At 35.9% G+C, this 19,572-nt stretch overlaps 1 protein-coding gene across 2 annotated transcripts in view; it reads left to right on the forward strand.

Moving 5' to 3' along the window:
• Positions 1–19,572, forward strand: part of LOC145668440 (thrombospondin type-1 domain-containing protein 7B-like) — a 1,268,628-nt gene that overhangs the window by 967,733 nt on the left and 281,323 nt on the right. For both annotated transcript variants that reach the window (XM_081736305.1, XM_081736304.1), the window contains exon 25: positions 5,791–5,967. In XM_081736305.1, the coding sequence (XP_081592431.1) occupies positions 5,791–5,967 (177 nt within the window). The remainder of the gene's footprint in view (positions 1–5,790; positions 5,968–19,572) is intronic.

A 19,572-nucleotide genomic window follows, 5' to 3' on the forward strand; every position in this document is an offset into this window, starting at 1 on the left:
TAATATGAGTCCCTTCACATAGTGCACGGCACACGTTGTAGTCGATAAAACTTTGATGACACGAGTTATCAAAGTGGGGAGAATCCGAAAGAACATTCTATCTTTTTAAAGAACTACAATTTGCGTACTAATTTTACTCTCTAACTCTACATAATTATATGCTTGTATAAACAAAAATAAAAGGAACAGTTAAGAACCATTCCCTTACTTTTCTTGGCCCACTTCAAACATTAATGTCATATTCAGCATCACATTACAACTAATATTATAGGAAAGATACTACACGTAAAAGCTACCAACAAAAATATAATAAATATAATAGAATATGATTTGTTACATTATACGTTCAAAATTTATGTTATTCTTTATACATATTTCCAGTGTCATGAAGTCCAGAAGTCATGAAATATATATTTTTTTTAAAAAAGAACATTTATCAACAAGATCTTTACAAAGGGTTCTGTTCTTCAAGGTACTGTCCATGAGCATCTACACATTTTTTCCTACCGACTCTTCCATGCCCGGTACGACCCTCGAAGTCCTCGACAGGAATCTCTTTTAACATCAGCTTGGATAGCTTCAACGCTGTTAAAACGGTGTCAATTTGAATTTTCTCATCCCCGCCTTTTGTTTTGGAGACGCTGGAATGTGCCATTTGGCACTCTGGCATTTCTTCTCTGGTCGCATTGAAATGCTCATGTATCATCACCAGTAATAACGTTTATCAAATAATCTAGTTCAATTTTTATATGTTTCTTTAAATTAATCACGATCAACACATGATTGGCATTTTACTCGTCTGTCAACAATTTTGGGACCAGCTTAACTCACACCTTTCACATATTCATTTCTTCCGTAATGATGAGATCCACAACAGTTTTCGGAATATTCAGCGTGTCAGCTAACATCCAAACACTCATTCGACGGTCAGCATTCAACAACTCATGCACACTAATCACCTTTCCATCAGTTTGGCTTGTTGATGACCGTCCAGAGTGGAGGTAATCGTCCACCCCTTCCTGACCCCTTTAAACTTCTTCATCCACCTCGTAACTTGCACATGCTAAAGAGCAGATTCTCTGTAGAGTTGTTTAAGCAGTTCATGAGTTTATACAGGGATTTTGTAGAGTTTGTGCAGATTGTGATGGCCCAACGTTGCTCGAGTCTTCGTCATGACGTGGTCTCAAAACAAGGGTGATCCTGACACCACCTATGGTGTCGCTCACTTAACTTAATGGACTGAACGTGCTACGACCTGGCAGGACGCGGCAAAAATATATTTCATGACTTTTGGGACACACTTTGTATACATTTATTTTATGTAAAACGTTTATTCCACATCTCGAGCATATACTAGCCATCAAGAAGGTGATCTGTCTCCCCAAAATGATCTAGAACCGCCAATAGTTTTCAATGTCTCAGTTCAAAGGACTATTTGTTTTTTCTTGTAAAAGTTTCTGATAATCTTTTATAATCACGTTTGCCAGAGAAGTGCATTTTGTTGCCAAACATTGCTTTCCAGCTTTCTCAGCTCCCACGAATATTTAAATTAATATTTATAATCTCTATTTCAATTATTTGACATTTGACACATAATTCTTCTATGGATAGCTACAAAATCAATAAGGAATCAATAAAATAAACACCTTTATAGGAAATCTTCAACGTGGCAACGTGTTTTCCTTATGCTTCCTCTCTTTCTGTCATTGTCGACCATTTACACTTCAAGGTGTAAATAGCCAGAGCATAGAAGTTTTATTTGAATAAAATTGATAGCATTCCTTTAAGTGTATGACCTAACATTTAAAATTATACTAAAGCAAAAGATGGCAGCTTTATTTTGGTTGTATCTTTCCTTTTAACAGATTTAATGCAGTGAAGATGAGTAAATGTAGGAAAATATTAATAGAACCATTTTACTTTATTGCAGCCTTTATATTCTATTTCTTTATTTCTGTATTATTCTAGCTTTCGTATTCTATTATTTCTTTAAATAACCATAATGTTTTCATACTTTATTTCTTAGTGATCATATTTCCAAAATCAAGAGCCATTGATAATGATATCAGCAGCTATAACCGTAAATTTTATTTTTTAAAATACTTTTATAATTATATTTTTGATCGAATTGATGTAATGTTATATTAATTTAGGTATAATATTTACATAAATGGAATATTTTGTTATCCGATTACTGAATGTAATTCGTTATCCTTCATTTAAACTTCTGTGACGGAAATAAAAATGAAATGAAATTTTTAAATTTAACGTCCCATGCTTATGCCGGTTAGGCTAAAGGAGACGGTGATAATGAGAAATGAGTGAAATGAAGCAAGTGGGAGGAAACGGGAGAACCCCGAGAAAACTCACGAGCACGGTGTTTGTCTACCACAAAGTCCACACGGCGCGAGCTGGGATCGAACCAGGGACCCCAAGCACCGGAGGTGAACGCTCTACCACTGAGCCACCGTGCTCTCTATGACGGAAATAGATTATAGTTATTATAAGTATACAGCAATACCACTTATGATTCCAATCAATAAATCAGTAGAAAAGTTTAACTATTTGTCCCCTTAGTTTTGATCATAATAAACTTATTTACTTCGAGCTTAGGACGTACCATTTATTCAATAAGAAATTAGAAACGGTGCAAAAATTTATATCTGGAAAGGAATCTAACTTAAATGGCGAAGTTGTTATACAAAGTAACCGTAAAAAATATTCTTGACAAATAGTCATGGATAGTTAAAACTTAATCTTAATGCAAATATATAACCTGCTTGGGGTTTGGTTTTTAATTCTTCTTAGAATTTATGACTGTTTAAATTTTGTAATATTCTAAATGTTTTCTTAAGATTAACTATTTTGTGAATTATCTGAACTTACAGTATTACAATCGAATTATGAAGAATAAAAGAACCGACTTTTACATTTATATCAATTCAGGTAGGAAGATTTAACAGAGGATTCCAGGTTATTGCGCGCAAACAATTCAAAAAATTAAATATTAGATTTATTTTGCGTACTATAGGAAACATACACATACACCTCTCCCCCCCCACACACAATTAAAATGGACATATTTAAATTTATTTCTTTTAGTTTAAAACCCCACTGTTATACCCCTTAGGCTAAAGGAGATGCATTAATTTTTGTGCTGCTCCACCGAGAATCGAACCCGGAACTAGCCACTAGACCAATGGGAAGAGCTACAGCCATTTAAGTACACCCAGTAGAATTTAAGAATTTTGGTGAAAATTTGTACAGAAGGTGATACCAACATGCCCCCAACATGGTATACACTGTTGAAAAATATGAAATGCTTATGTTAATAACTACCCCGAGTGGTCGACGAAGCGCTGTTTAGACACGTAGCTGCCTAAAAAATGGTATCCGTGCTTGCTGAGGATACTAACTTACCTCAATAGTCATTGCCGGAGCCAAGCTAGTAGTTGAGCGCTGTTGCACCATGTACCACGTTTGCTCGATACACTTACTTCAGTAAACCTAAACGGCCAGGGTAGAATGCGTATACCGATTAGATCACATCCTGTCAGTTGAGGCGACCAAAAAATTTTTCTGCTCAAGCTTTTACCCCGTTGAACTGATAATTGACGTTTCTTAATTTCAGAGAATATACTAGTTGTATCAGATGTCCAACGTAACAGGCCAAGTCCGTTATGAATAATGATACGAGAAAACTAACAGAGAGAGAAAACTTGTTGGAAATGTGTGTTTTTAATCTAAAAATAATGGAATTTTTCAAATCACGTTAGCTGTTTGGACATCACACTGGTAAAGCGCCCTATATTATATGAAAAATCCACTTTTTCAGTTTAGCAGTTTTTTTTTAAAAAAAAACGGAATTGAAGTGCACTCAAAAATGACACAAGGAACACACATTATGTGAGGGGATGTAATTGTAATTGATTGTATATGAGGGAACCTACAATACCTTAAATCCGCTTCCCTACAGTATTGTATTAGTAATATCGTGAGGGCCCCAGCGAAGATTGCAAACCACCTATTTCTAGTAACTTCGCTTTCTTTCAATTTCTTCGTATCTTCGTTTCTCGTACTTTAAATAATTTCCCCAAACACAACTCACTTAATTTTGTTCATATTTTATTGACAAATATTTCTTTAGTAACTGCAATATACACAATAAGTTATTTCTCATGAAGAAATCTATAAGAGGCAGTTTACTTTTGGGGAGCATGTTTTGTTGGAGCGAACCGAAAACGCCTTATAACTTTGTTTGTAGCATAATTTAGTTTCAGATATTGGAGCGAGAAAGTTTAGTGGGGTTGGCAGTACCTTCTATTAATTAAGAGTTTACTTAACGAATTTCATACTCCAATTTAAGCGAGTCCTTTCATTAAGCAATTTCTGAAAATATAGTGAGAATCTTAATATTTTTCGTAAACGTTGAAATATGTATTGACATATGTACTTTTATTTAAGATTTTATATTACACCAATTTTTACATCTCCAACTTAAGCGAATTTCACATTTGTCACTTTTTGAATAAATAAAGGGAAATTTCACTGTAATAGAAATGACTCCTTTTCCTCTGTAGAAGTGAAAAGAGTTTATATGCCGATTTTCACATCTTCAATTTAAGCTAATCTCTAACTGCGCACTTTCTCAATAAATAAAAGGAAATTTTGAAATTTTGGAATTTGAAAATGTCCTCCATAGAAGTGGAATTTTCGAAAACGCTGAAACATATATTCCAGTATTGTTATTTAGAAATTTATGCACCGAATTTCACATCTTTAAACCAGCACGAAATGGCATTTCCTTAAACGGGTAAGGAATTATCGTTTATGATTAATACCCAATCCTGCTAAAAATAATATAATTCCAATAAAATCAGCTCCGAAACATTCAGATCCATTATGTGGCTCCAAATCTTCCTACCATCTCCGCTTACAAACTACGTAAAACTTGCAGAGCAAGATGTATAACAGAATTCTCACATTGGACACATTCTTAATAAACAAAGTGAAATTAGAATATTTTGAAAATGGCCTCCTTTTCTCTCTTAGAAACTGAATGTTTGAAAACGGTAAAACGTGTGTATTTCGTAGTTTTTATTTAAGAGCTTACATACCGAATTTAGCATCTGCAGGTTAAATAGATCCGTACATTCTGCACTTTGTAACGAAATAAAGGGTAATTTCTATATTATAGAGACTGTTTCCTTTTCCCCTTAGCAGCGGAATATTCGGAAACGGTCAAAACTGTTTCTTTTTCTTCTTATTTTTAATTTAGTCAGATCTCCAAATTAAACGAATCCCAACATTTGGCACTTTCTGAGAAAACAAGGAAAAATTTGAGTGTTTTAGAAATATCATCGTTTTCCCCTCTTAGAGGCAGAATTTTCGAAATAGCTAAAACGCGTATTCCCCTTTTTTGTTTTAAATGAAGAGTTTATATGCTGATTTTTATCTCTCTAACTTCAAGGATTCGTGAGATATACTATCTTTGGCAAAACCTTTGAACACCACCCCTTAGGATAAGTGTTTCCAAAGTTTCTGTCTCTTGCTTTCATGACAAAACTAGTGTTCTGTCCAAATTTGACATTTCTACCTACAGTAGTATGGAGTGGATGATGATGAGTCAGTCACTTCTGTCTATATATAATAGTGTAGATTGTTTAAAAGACATTTTAAGATAATAAATGTGTTTAACAACGTCAAACCTATTCTTTGTTATAGTGATAACTATTTTTAGCATGAAATACTGTTTTTTTTTACATTAATATATAAATTTTCTTTTGTCAGGTGGCTATCAAACAAGGTCTCGTGCAGTTTTAAAACCTCCCAGTCAAGGGGGAGAGCCCTGCCCAACTGCATTATGGGAAACACGTCCATGCTTCACTGGTCCATGCCTAACATTTGATTGGGTCATAAAGGACGGTCATGTGATTTGTGAGCGTTCCGATGGCGTCCAAGTTGTTGGTAAGTCAACATAGATTTTCCAAGTAATATAGTTATTCTTTTAACTTCACCTCAGTCTTAAGGATAGCAATAACTAAAATTACTACAACTTGTACTTTCCTTGAAATTCACTGATTACAAATATGCTTGTTTTGTTTCAATAGGTGTCGTACAGGCTTGTTGAAATAAAATTTTAAGTAAGGAGAAAACAGAAGTAGATTATTGGGTTAGTGAGAATAAAAAGCCCGTTTCAAGTGCGTCATTTTCAAGATACCAATAAACAATGAAAAACTAGAAAGCATAGTTATTCAAAATAGTAGCCGTGCACTTTTGCCATCACTCAAGCCGTGACAAAAGGACTCTGAAGTCTGCGGTGTGAAGTAGTCCTCAGTCGAACGTTGAAACATCCAATAATCAGAGAATGTTTTCCCCTCCCACGAAGTGTACGAAGTGTGGGAAAAGATGGTAATCGTTGTGGAAGGCGTCAGGAGAATGCGGTGAGCCAGGAAGGGTTTCATACTGCGTGTTCATTGTCTTGTAACATGCGGACACCATGTCATTTGCAGATTTCTGGATGCCTGTGTGCAAAGTTGTGGTGCATTTGACGAGGTTCAGGACTGCAACGATCTGCAGTGATGATTTCGCCTCGGCGAACAAAAGCATGATGAATCAAGCTCATCATAGATTATCATGCCAGCAACGTTATATTCTTGGGGTTTTGGAAACTGTTCTGGACTTTTATCAAAACCCAACCACTGTACTGACAATTTACGATTGTCAGACTACATCTACGTTTCATGAAAATTGAGAATCTGATGCAGTAAACTTCCATGGTTATTCCTTACACTCAGAGTCCTGGGCACCTCCAGATGCAATTCTTGTTTGAAAGCGTCAACTCATGTGGCACCTTTGAGTCCCACTTTTTCACTGATTTTACAAAGGCACCGAATGACAGTTGTGTATGGTGTATGCACTCGTCTGCAATAACACGAACACCTTTCCTAGGGCCTGTTTCCATGATGTTCGTGAGGAGATCATCCGATTATGTTGTTCAGTACCCATGTGGTTCATTTTGTAATGTTGTGTCACCGGAACGAAATATGACAAACCATAGTTCGAATGCGCTGTTAATGCTTTTTTTATGGAGAATATCCCAGTTTCAATTCATCAACAATAAATTACTTGAAATTGTATCTTCCATGTTTACTTTCATACAAGCCCCGTTCAACAACGCACTGCTTCCTGACTGTCTGGTTACCCCAACCGAAATTAAGTGCGTATAGAACTCATGCGTTAGACATGTGACTTGAGTTGTTTTCCGTGTTATATTACTGAGGTGAGTTTCACATCAGACGTCAAAGTGGACAATTCATTCACACCAACCCAATACTTCATACTTTCTGACAGATCTTTACTGAGATTACGCTTTCATTTCATACATCAATTTAAAAAAGTGGAGAAGGATTGGAGACTACAAAATCCTAACTGTTATTATTCTGCAGTATTGAATAGTTTTAAAACGACCTTTCCAAACAAGCTAATCCTTCATGGAAATGAAAGAGATCGATTATCGATTATCTGAAAAAAATTACATTCACTTTTCCAAAATCGGAGAAAGATAGGGTATACGGACAAAATCTCGCGGCCAAAACATCGCCGCCCAAAATCTCGCCGGCCAAAACCTCGCGGGACAAAATCTCGCCGGGCCAAAACCTCGCGTGGCCAAAACCTCGCCTCCCAAAACCTCGCGGGACAAAATCTCGCCGGGCCAAAACCTCGCGTGGCCAAAACCTCGCCGCCCAAAACCTCGCGGGACAAAATCTGGCCGGGCCAAAACCTCGCGTGGCCAAAACCTCGCCGCCCAAAACCTCGCGGGACAAAATCTCGCCGTGCCAAAACCTCGCCGCCCAAAATCTCGCCGTGCCAAAACCTCGCCGAGAATGAAACTTTTCTTTAAAATTTACCCAATGTGTTTCCTAATATGCAATTCCACATTACAAATAATAATAATAATAATAATAATAATAATAATAATAATAATAATAATAATAATAATAATAATAATAATAATAATAATAATAATATGATACAAAACATCGTGTGCGTGGGCTTTCTCGGGTTATTCCCGTTTCCTCCCACTTTCTTTATTCGATCATTTCCTTCATCCTGGTCATCTACGTCTCCTTTAACCTATAGGACATAATCAAGGGACGTCGTAAAAACTCATATATTGTTTCATATTTTCATAAATATTATTAGATTTTTGTTAAAATTTTAAGTTTTTGGATGTTTCAAAGTTCACGAAACTAACCTCGTTAGTTGTCATTACTTTCCTTATGCAGACTTTCTTTCCCTATAACCAGTTTAAAAACATCCTGTCGCCCTACCTTCACATTGAAATCCTCTAATACAGAAATAGAATTTTCATATGGTATCGCGGGACTTGGTCAAATACCCGTGATACTTCTGAAACAGCGTCTTTTATACCGTCATCCTTATCATCTGTTGGAACATTTACATTTTGGTCAGACGAGATTTTGGGTATGGCGATATTTTGGGGCGCGAGGTTTTGGCCCGGCGAGATTTTGGCCCGCGAGGTTTTGGGTGGCGAGGTTTTGGCCCCGCGACGTTTTGGGCGGCGAGGTTTTGTCCAGGCGGGGTTTTGGCCCGGCGATATTTTGTCCCGCGAGGTTTTGGGCGGCGAGGTTTTGGCCAGGCGAGGTTTCGGCCTGGCGAGATTTTGGGCCGCGAGGTTTTGGGAGGCGAGGTTTTGGCCAGGCGAGGTTTTGGTCCGCGAGGTTGTCGTCGCGAGGTTCTGGCCGCGAGGTTTTGTACCCAAACCGAAAGATAGATAGTAGTTGATGTAATAAATCAAGTCGACTCAGAAATATCAGTTCAGTAATTGTATCTAAACTGAACCTTCACATAACAAGATAGTTAGTTTATACAGAGGAAATCGATAACAAATGGAATTTTCATGATATGCCTAGAAAGCACGGAAATAGTTGGTCATTTGTTTTGTGTTTCTTCCTTCGCTTCAGTATTTCGTTCACCAAAACTATTTCATCAATGAATTAAGAATAACTTGGAACGAACGATGAATTTAGACTGAAAAATCATACAGAAACTTGAATCACCCAATTCAGCAAAACCAAACGAGTGGATTTTCAGTTTTTTTAAAATATTGTTTTTCACAGATTAAAACGAATCGACACAGTAAATGTAATCGAACTTTCCATCGCTTAAGTTATCACATAAGACTAGTAGTGTAGTATTTTCTCAGTATTCTATATTTCTCCTTCTATACGGCAGTAAAACAGAATGTTTCTGTCTTTCCCTTGTTTCAAAATCTTACTATCAAATTATGGGTCTTTCCCATTCAGAAAGGAAGGTTAAAGAAAATTATAAATACGTGTAGATTTTGAAACGTTTTACTCTTATTAATAACATGTAGCAGACAAAACCTTAGTTACTTCATAAAACCATTTTACTTATTGAAATGTGTCAGTGTTCATGGTGATTGAACAAGTAAAAGCGGCATCCTCCATTGCATAAATGATTCCTTTATGACTTACCACAGTATTCACGAAACTAGTATCTGCATCATGTATTTTCCCGACTTAAAAGCAAAACAAAGATTTCGAAAATCATCTGACCAAATTATAAGACATTAAGTTATTAAAATAAACATTTATTGCTATAGAAACACAGAAACAAGGCTTGTACCGTCGGCGATGCCCGTACATGTTTAAAATTCCAGATATGTTTTGAACCCCTCTAGCTACAAGAGCAAGTCTGGGAGTGAAATCTTGGTTGGAGTCAGTGGAGTATTATGTCTCTACATGAAGCAATCCAAACGTAATAGATCCGTTGAACGTGGTAGCCATGAAACAGGACCCAATCGACTAACCCAGTGTTTAGTATACTTAGCGTCCATGTGAGTCATGACATCAGCAGTAAAGTGTGCAGAAGCTTCCTAGAACCAGATCCATCATCAAATACACTCAGAAGTATTGTCCAGTAAGTCCGGCATGGTCTCTTGCAGAAATATACCATACGTACGTAGTGACAAGGTAGAAAGTGCAGTCCAATGAAGTAATAGTTTACGGTAGCAACATTTGATCGTTTTTCATGCACCTGTAAAAACAGAACTGAAATAAAAGGTTTGTTGCATTGTATGCGACATTTCTTTACTTTCACCCTTCCCATTTGTCTTCACCGATAATAGGTGAATACTGCCCTCCCCGATTCTAAGGCAATAAAAATTTATTTTGGTTTCCTCTATCACTCTTTTCAATTTGATCAGATAATTTCCGAACACTCTGTAAACGTTTAGTTGAATCAATGACACGAGGAAGTTATTACATGTCATTATTATTTATAATGCTTACAAACAACGCTTTTTTATTTCATTAAGCATACTGTAATTGACTAATTAATACTACTTAGTATCTGTCTTGTTATTGACTCACAGCAAGCTATTTTGCTGAAGAACATGGTTCAGTAGGTCAAATTATACATCCTTTAGTTACACGTTTTTCGTGTGTGAGTAAGCCAGAATTATCAAATAACAACAATTTCCCTGGTAGAAACGAATTTAAGAACACTCGGCATCAATTCCGATCTCATCCAAAGATAGTACACAAGAAAATGATAGTAATTATGTGATTTGAACATTACATCCCAATCATAGTATACAAGGCGTAATCTAAGACATGCAGAACTCACATATAAATAGTAGTACACGCGATATCAAATATCGCATTCACATCTGTACAGCATTTGCAGATGTTGAGACAACATATATAAAATATGCGTCCTATAACAGTTGTAATTTAAAAAATATTTTCTAACGTTATAATTATGAATAATTTCTCTATAGTTATGTGAATTTTATATGATACCAATATAATTCAAGTAAATATGAAATCAAATTTTCTGCCATGAACATTTTTAGAAAGCTGAAATAAAAAATTAAAAATGGTTAATGAAGCTTAAATAATGTTTATTTATTTATTATGGAAGTTCTGTATTTGTACATACTATTTTTATAATCTATTCATCATTATCACTGTTTACAGCATCCAAGTTGGCAATTGTATAACATTTTCATAAAACTATTGTACCTCTGGTTTTACTTTTGAGATGCCCAAGCTTTTTGATGTTTACTGACACTTGCTCCTCTATGCTTTGTCTCCGGAAAAGGCAGTTCCTTTTTAGCTTAATTTAAGTCAAACATACCTCTTTTCCTCGTAGGATAAAATGTATCATCTTCTGAAGAAGATAATCTTTCGTTCAAAACAGGTCCTAAATATTCCAAGGAACTAGTAACAATAAGAAAAGTAAACTCAACGTATGGTGTGAGGTTACAGTTACAACACTCTAAGTTTTAGGTTATAACAACAGAAACAAAATACAACTGTATTTTCTGCTTATTAACGACAAGCTCACAGAAGTAGTCAAATCAGCGAACTAGACCCATTGAGCGGGAAAATGATAACATTCCTGAACAATTCACTTTCTTCCACTCAACACAAACTTAAACCCTAATTCTAGCTGAGTAAAAATAGTATCTCTCTTGCGCTCAATAATTGTATCTTTTGATACAGTACAAAATGACTATTTCAACTTTTTTCCTTAAGTTTTTGACATTCTTCTCTTTTTGCTCACCGATTCAATTACTTTGTTCTATGTTTATTTAATATTATATTTCCTGTTAACTTAAAGCTTTACTATTTTTTACTGGGTTACTATCTTTGCCGTGAATAACTCAATTTCGATCAAATTTGGAACCCAGATGCATATACGTACGTTCTTATACTACCATTTACTGTGTGAGTTCACGTTACTAACTTATTTACAGTATTTATGGGCTAGTTTAATATCTTTAAAGTGTGGGATTAATTAAGACAGTTGCTCTTCCTTTTCGACAGAGAGAAGTTTAAGATAACGAGAGATTCTTTGAGAATCATTGACTAAATTAGGTAGACGCTGATTCATTCTAAATTTGTTTAACAATAAATATTTTAACGATATTTAATACTTGCTTCACCTTTGTGTTTAAGCGTATTAAATTATTTGGGAAAAATATGTTTTCTGTTTTCTTTGGTATGAACTAGGATTTTATTGGTTTGCTTTTATTAATTTCTTCTTGAAGTCTATTTAAATGCTCTTTTATTTCGTGAAAATGGGTACTTAATAATCACATTTAATTTAAGTAATAATTAATTTATATGTTTTGCAAACAAGGGACATCTAATTAGATTTCTAAAGGGTGTCTCAAAAAGAACGCCAAATTTGAAGTTACTATAAATCGAATTTATTTATTTATTTGAAAGAAGCAAACATAACACACCATTCTCTTCAGGAGATGTTAAGGTTTAAACGTGAAACACAATATCGGTCATATGACCTTACCCTCTATTAGCTCCACAAACGATCACTCAGTTCATGAAATTAAGCAACACCTGTTCACACAATGCCCCATCAATTCGTCGAGTATACGTGAATTTTTGTTTGAATTCAAATATATTACGGGGTTTGTTCTCCATAGTGTAACGACCCTCTCCTCCTATCCCCACTACACGAATCCAAATCGAGAGCCACAATTAAAAATAATTAATAAAAATAATCAATAAAAATTTATTTTGGTTTCCTCTATCACTCTTTTCAATTTGATCAGATAATTTCCGAACACTCTGTAAACGTTTAGTTGAATCAATGACACGAGGAAGTTATTACATGTCATTATTATTTATAATGCTTACAAACAACGCTTTTTTATTTCATTAAGCATACTGTAATTGACTAATTAATACTACTTAGTATCTGTCTTGTTATTGACTCACAGCAAGCTATTTTGCTGAAGAACATGATTCAGTAGGTCAAATTATACATCCTTTAGTTACACGTTTTTCGTGTGTGAGTAAGCCAGAATTATCAAATAACAACAATTTCCCTGGTAGAAACGAATTTAAGAACACTCGGCATCAATTCCGATCTCATCCAAAGATAGTACACAAGAAAATGATAGTAATTATGTGATTTGAACATTACATCCCAATCATAGTATACAAGGCGTAATCTAAGACATGCAGAACTCACATATAAATAGTAGTACACGCGATATCAAATATCGCATTCACATCTGTACAGCATTTGCAGATGTTGAGACAACATATATAAAATATGCGTCCTATAACAGTTGTAATTTAAAAAATATTTTCTAACGTTATAATTATGAATAATTTCTCTATAGTTATGTGAATTTTATATGATACCAATATAATTCAAGTAAATATGAAATGCAGTTATCTCCTGTTTTAAGTCAATAACGCACTGACTGAAGAGAGATCAATTTAAAACAAACACATTCTCTCAAATGCAGATTTCTGACAAACAAAGATGGTCAAGTTGCTATTACACTATATGTTAAATAATTTCTGGGGCACATTGCTGGATTTCTTTATCTCAGTACTCATAAGGCATGAGTATCTTCATTCAGAACGCAAAGGCGAAATGGATATTAAGAAAATCTTAAAATGTAAGAAATAATCTCAAACTAAGTCACAAAAGAACATGTTACGATTTCATTTTATACTATTTTAGGCAGTTCAAGAACAAAGAATAACTTCAATAAGGAACAATTTTTCTCTGGCGATTGTAGTCCAAAAGGAAAATCAGTCTTTAATGAAAGAAGTCCATAATTAAACACCATCTCGAAGAAGAATCACAAAATGTCTTCTCTTTTCACAAACATCACAAACAAAAATCCGAAGAAGGCTATGCTGGTGCAGATATCCGCTTCCACGCATACCTTTACATATAATCACCAAAGTGGTCATGGAAGCAGTTGTTTGGAGAGGAAATCGATCGAGGAAATGAGTGTCTGTCTAAGCTGTGGCATTCCGTCCTTGTGGATCTTTGGTGTGGCTGCATGACAGGAATGGATGCAGGAATTTATTTCGTGGTGTCCAAATTCAATATGAGGATAAATTATATTAAAATTTATAAAAATACTCCTAAAGTTTAACAAAATTTACAGAAACGTCGGCATTTCGAAGAGGTCTTGACCCCTAAGATCCGTCCTGCTTACATCCCTGCTGGACGATGATCATTTTCGTAGCCCGGCGCTTCCAATCAGTTGCCGTCCCACCATACCCTACATGTGGTTGATATGCCTTAGAACTGGATACTTGATTGACAATGCTAGAAAATGTCTACCGAGTAAATTGCACTGGGTTGTCTCTGAGGTATGAAGTAAGGCGTAATTGGTCTGACAAAGTGTCCAGATACGGTCGGAGGACTTAATAACGTCATATATATATACATATATATTTATGATGTACTCCCATGCGCAAAAAAAATTGCGCGTATACTGTAACTGAAGATTTTTCGCATTTATTCCATTTTCCTTACGTTTATGGGTAAAATTCAGTTATTAGTATGTGGAGATAATAGAAAGCAATCCATCTAAGGAGATATTTCCAAAAAATATAATAAAATAATAAAAATATAAGCCACAAACAAAAGTATGCTCGGTTTTGTGTATACTGGCAACGATGATTTCTAGGGATTTTTTCAGTAGCAGATCACAATTGCGGAGGGAATTCAGTAGGGGAGTCGAGGAGTTGGATCAAGGAACTGGATAGTGGACTAAAATATTGCATTTATTGGTTAAAACCTAGTGTGTAGATTGCCTGCCAAATATAAATTAGCTTCTGTAACTAAGATGTCGTACGAAAATATAGAATTAAACAGAAAAACTCTTATCTTAAGGTTCGAAGCGATACGCACCATGGTTATGAAGATTATTTATTTTTTTAAAAAAAAGAGCCAACACAACGTAACCTCCGGGGTTAGGTAGATAGAGTGACAGACTCGTAGTTTTTTTATTATTTTGACACCACATCGAATCCCATCCCATTCCATTTTTTTTTGTTTTTTACAAAACATAATTTTCATGTTAATAAGAACCGAAGCAATATAATAAGGACAACTTACTGATATTTTGCTGTAATGACGTATTTATCCAGGATTAGAGAACTATTGTTAATAGCAATTGTTTCTGTTCATGCTGTTGTATAGCTTCTCTCATCCTGTTTTCTTGGGGAAAGAACAATTTTGTCTCCAACAAAGTGTGAAGGATATATACGGACAGAAAAAGACATCTTAGTACCAAACGTGATTTATCGAGATGAAATGGACTAGTTTGCCATTATATATAAACTAAATTATTGAAGTTGGCTTTTCTTTAGGTTTTAGCTAAAAAAATATTTTTTCTTTATAAGACTATACTTTATGAGGCAAGGTGTGTGATCATACCCACAAATTTAGCTAGGGAGTGAAAGATGATTGTTTATACAAACATTTTACAGGTTTAGGTGCGTGAAACAACAATACACCATGGTCTCGCTTATCCGACAATCCTTAGTTCCACATACCGTATGATCCGATATATCATTGCAAATAGCACCAATCGGCAAGAAGAACTGCAAGTTGTGGTCTTAATCTATTTTTCATACTCTGGAGTCTATCGCCTAGCGCGCCCGTCTACACCTTGACTCATACGTCTATCATTCAGTGCAGACACGTATCCAGGTTTTCTATTCGGAGGGGGCCCAGCACGAATCCTCGTAAGCACGTAATTCTAATGTTTTAAAAATATCAATATCAATAATAATAATAATAATAATAATAATAATAATAATAATAATAATAATAATAATAATAATAATAATAATAATGCAACAGTTCTGTACTTTTCTTAAACATTTTCCTACTTTTCATTTATAAACCGGTTTACTTTGGAAACTGCATTATAGCACAAACAAAATGAAACATATTTTCGTGAGAAATGTAACTAAAGAAAACTGTCTGCTACGTATATCGCGTAACAAAAATAGCAAGAAGACATTGAGTGTATCGTTCTAATATATTAAATTTAAAAACAGAACGGAAACGAAATGTTAATCCTATTTAAAACTGTTCTTTAATTCCACCTGGTATAATGGCATTATGGTATGTTCTTAGAATTATAACAAGACAACAGCACATTGCCCAAAGTTTGGACACTGATTACTAGTAATCTGATATAAAAGAACCTCAAAAGGGTAAAAGCAAGTTTATTAAAAAGTGTTTGAGTTTCGGAGAGGGACAGCCCTCAGGCCCTCACGCTGGAATTGCTGATTCAGTGCAGTGCAGTTATTTGTTATAAAACATTATTATTAGATGCGTAATATGTAAAATTATATCATAAGTTTTACTTTTAATAGATATTTTCTTAACACATCCATATTATCCAGCGTTCTTCCTGGCTGTTTATGTCGGATAAGCGAAACTCTACTGTATTTCCAAAGCTACCATGTACATGAGCTAGAATTGTATCGTCCTAGAAGAGACAATAGTGTGAAATGCTTATATTAAAAGGCTGGAATAAAAAAAGCATATGTACTGTTTTGGTAGAGTGAGAACAAATTAAAAAAAATTCAATATATTTCCTAGGTATCAGATTATCATCTTATTGTATCGATGTGTATTCTTTTTTAAACATAGTTTTAAAAGTCATACCATTCGTAATATTTCTAAGGAAATCGAAAGAAAAACTCCTATGTGCCTCTTGTGGCAAAGCGGCTTAAGTGCATGGTCCGTAACCGATTCCCACGTTAAGGTATAGATAGAGTTCCCATATTTAAAAAATGCAAATCCGGGACGCTACTAAATTACGAGAATCTTTGAAATGCTTAAAATTGAAAGAAGTGTTGAATACTAATTTACTTTCCTCCATTAGATAGAGTTGTTCAAGTATTACGTTATAACATTTTTATTCATTTCACTAGACCTTCCAAGGACGCCAATTTCTCTGTAAATTTGGGGGGGTGCATTCAAATGCAGAAGATATATATATATATATATATATATATATGAGGATTTTAAGACAAATTACACTCAAATTATGCCAAATATTGTATATTCATAAATACAAAGGAGGCCTACATGAGCTTTGGGGAGCCCGGCCCCCAGGATCGGCGCCCTTGCCTTCTTCCTAGTTAAGAAAACGTATGCAGATGATTTACTCCCTCCCCCTGGTAAGCAAAATTGTTTTTTTTTTTTTAATCCTCAAGATCTGTTGTGTTTCGTGAAATAACAGCAGGAATTTCCTGTACTTAACCATCTGAATGAATGTTTTCACTTAAAGCCATCCCGTCGATTCGCGTTGCCTAGGACTAAAATAAATTAAGGGTCAATAATGAAGATGAGACTTCCATATCAAACATGATGATACACGTGGATCGGAGATCTTTCTTTGTTCCAACTTTGATTTTTTCAAATCCATGATGGGAAATTATATTATGAGTACAATTTTCGAAATTAATAGTATACAGAGACCCGGGTTCGATTCCCGGCGGGAGCTCATGTGGTTCGGATTCCACGTTAATCAGTAGGTCCACGTCTCATATAGCCTCGCTGCTGAACGGGACGTTAAACTCAAAATCAACTCAACTCAATAGTATACAATCGTAAAGATATCTTACAAAACGATAGTTTATTGCAAAATACTTTGACTCAAAGAATAAATTACAAGTAATAAACTTGTTACTTTTTCTGAAGAGTCTAAGTCTTGAATGAGATGGAAGCTCTCGAGCGTAGTGCTTGGAACGATTGCCTCACTTGTTCTACCTTCCCGTGGCGCAGCCTTGATTCGACTTGATCCTAAACGTATTATTCAGAAGTCGAAGTCGGAAGATGTTTCCCGTTTTTCCAAAACACTCTTGGTCGATTACAATCTGTCTCACTCGTGAGGGGACAATCCTATGCCGTAAGCGTCGGTGGACCACCGATAGGCAACTAGTGACATGTCCCCAAAAAGGTATACGGACAAAATGTCGCGGCCGAAACATCGCCGCCCAAAATCTCGCCGGCCAAAACCTCGCGGGACAAAATCTCGCCGGGCCAAAACCTCGCGTGGTCAAAACCTCGCCGCCCAAAACCTCGCGTGGCCAAAACCTCGCCGCCCAAAACCTCGCGGGACAAAATCTCGCCGGGCCAAAACCTCGCGTGGCCAAAACCTCGCCGCCCAAAACCTCGCGTGGCCAAAACCTCGCCGCCCAAAACCTCGCGGGACAAAATCTCGCCGGGTCAAAACCTCGCCGCCCAAAATCTCGCCGGGCCGAAACCTCGCCGCGAATGAAACTTTTCTTTAAAATTTACCCAATGTGTTTCCTAATATGCAATTCCACATTACAAATAATAATAATAATAATAATAATAATAATAATAATAATAATAATAATAATAATAATAATAATAATAATAATAATAATAATAATAATATACAAAACATCGTGTGCGTGAGCTTTCTCGGGTTATTCCCGTTTCCTCCCACTTTCTTTATTCGATCATTTCCTTCATCCTGGTCATCTACGTCTCCTTTAACCTGTAGGACATAATCAAGGGACGTCGTAAAAACTCATATATTATTTCATACTTTCATAAATATTATTAGATTTTTGTTAAAATTTTAAGTTTTTGGATGTTCCAAAGTTCACGAAACTAACCTCGTTAGTTGTCATTACTTTCCTTATGCAGACTTTCTTTCCCTATAACCAGTTTAAAAACATCCTGTAGCCCTACCTTCACATTGAAATCTTCTAATACAGAAATATAATTTTCATATGGTACCGCGGGACTTGGTCAAATACCCGTGATACTTCTTCTGAAACAGCGTCTTTTATACCGTCATCCTTATCATCTGTTGGAACATTTACATTTTGGTCAGGCGAGATTTTGGGTATGGCGATATTTTGGGGCGCGAGGTTTTGGCCCGGCGAGATTTTGGCCCGCGAGGTTTTGGCCCCGCGAGATTTTGGCCCGCGAGGTTTTGGGCGGCGAGGTTTTGGCCAGGCGGGGTTTTGGCCTGGCGGGATTTTGTCCCGCGAGGTTTTGGGCGGCGAGGTTTTGGCCACGCGAGGTTTCGGCCTGGCGAGATTTTGGGACGCGAGGTTTTGGGAGGCGAGGTTTTGGCCAGGCGAGGTTTTGGTCCGCGAGGTTGTCGCCGCGAGGTTCTGGCCGCGAGGTTTTGTACCCAAACCCCCCAAAAATTTTCGGTCCCGCAGCCAAAAATTGATCCCACTTCCGTTTTGAAAATTATACCACCACCGGCAGAGAAGCGACGGGACGCCAACGAACCACAAAATTATTCCCCTAAAATACGTTAAATCGCCTATATGCGTAATTTCTTTGCATCAAGGTGAGTCTAAAAACATTTTTAAAAAAAATAAAACAAAAGTGCCCTGAGCTAGGCGTGAACCATCAACCTTAGGGTTACTAGTTGCGTAATCTTCCGAATTCGCCACAGAGGCGATTATGAAGACATAGCTTGTAGAGTGATAAATCGTTGAAGTCTTTTTAATATTTCTAATCAGAGTGCTCCTTTACCCGTGTATATTTGAAGATAACTGTTTGGAATCAGATCAAGTGCACTCGTCATGTAATTTTATAACAAAATGGCAAGCGACTATTTACTTTTTCATAGTTCTCCCATATTCACTTGCGGCGACAGTTGCCAACTAAATGCATACAATTATACGCACCCATCTCAAGATTTTTCACTTCATGATGTAAAGG

This window comes from Thermobia domestica, chromosome 13 (genome assembly GCF_964235325.1).
Source record: "Thermobia domestica chromosome 13, izTheDome1.hap1.1, whole genome shotgun sequence".
Taxonomy (NCBI): Eukaryota; Metazoa; Arthropoda; class Insecta; order Zygentoma; family Lepismatidae; genus Thermobia; species Thermobia domestica.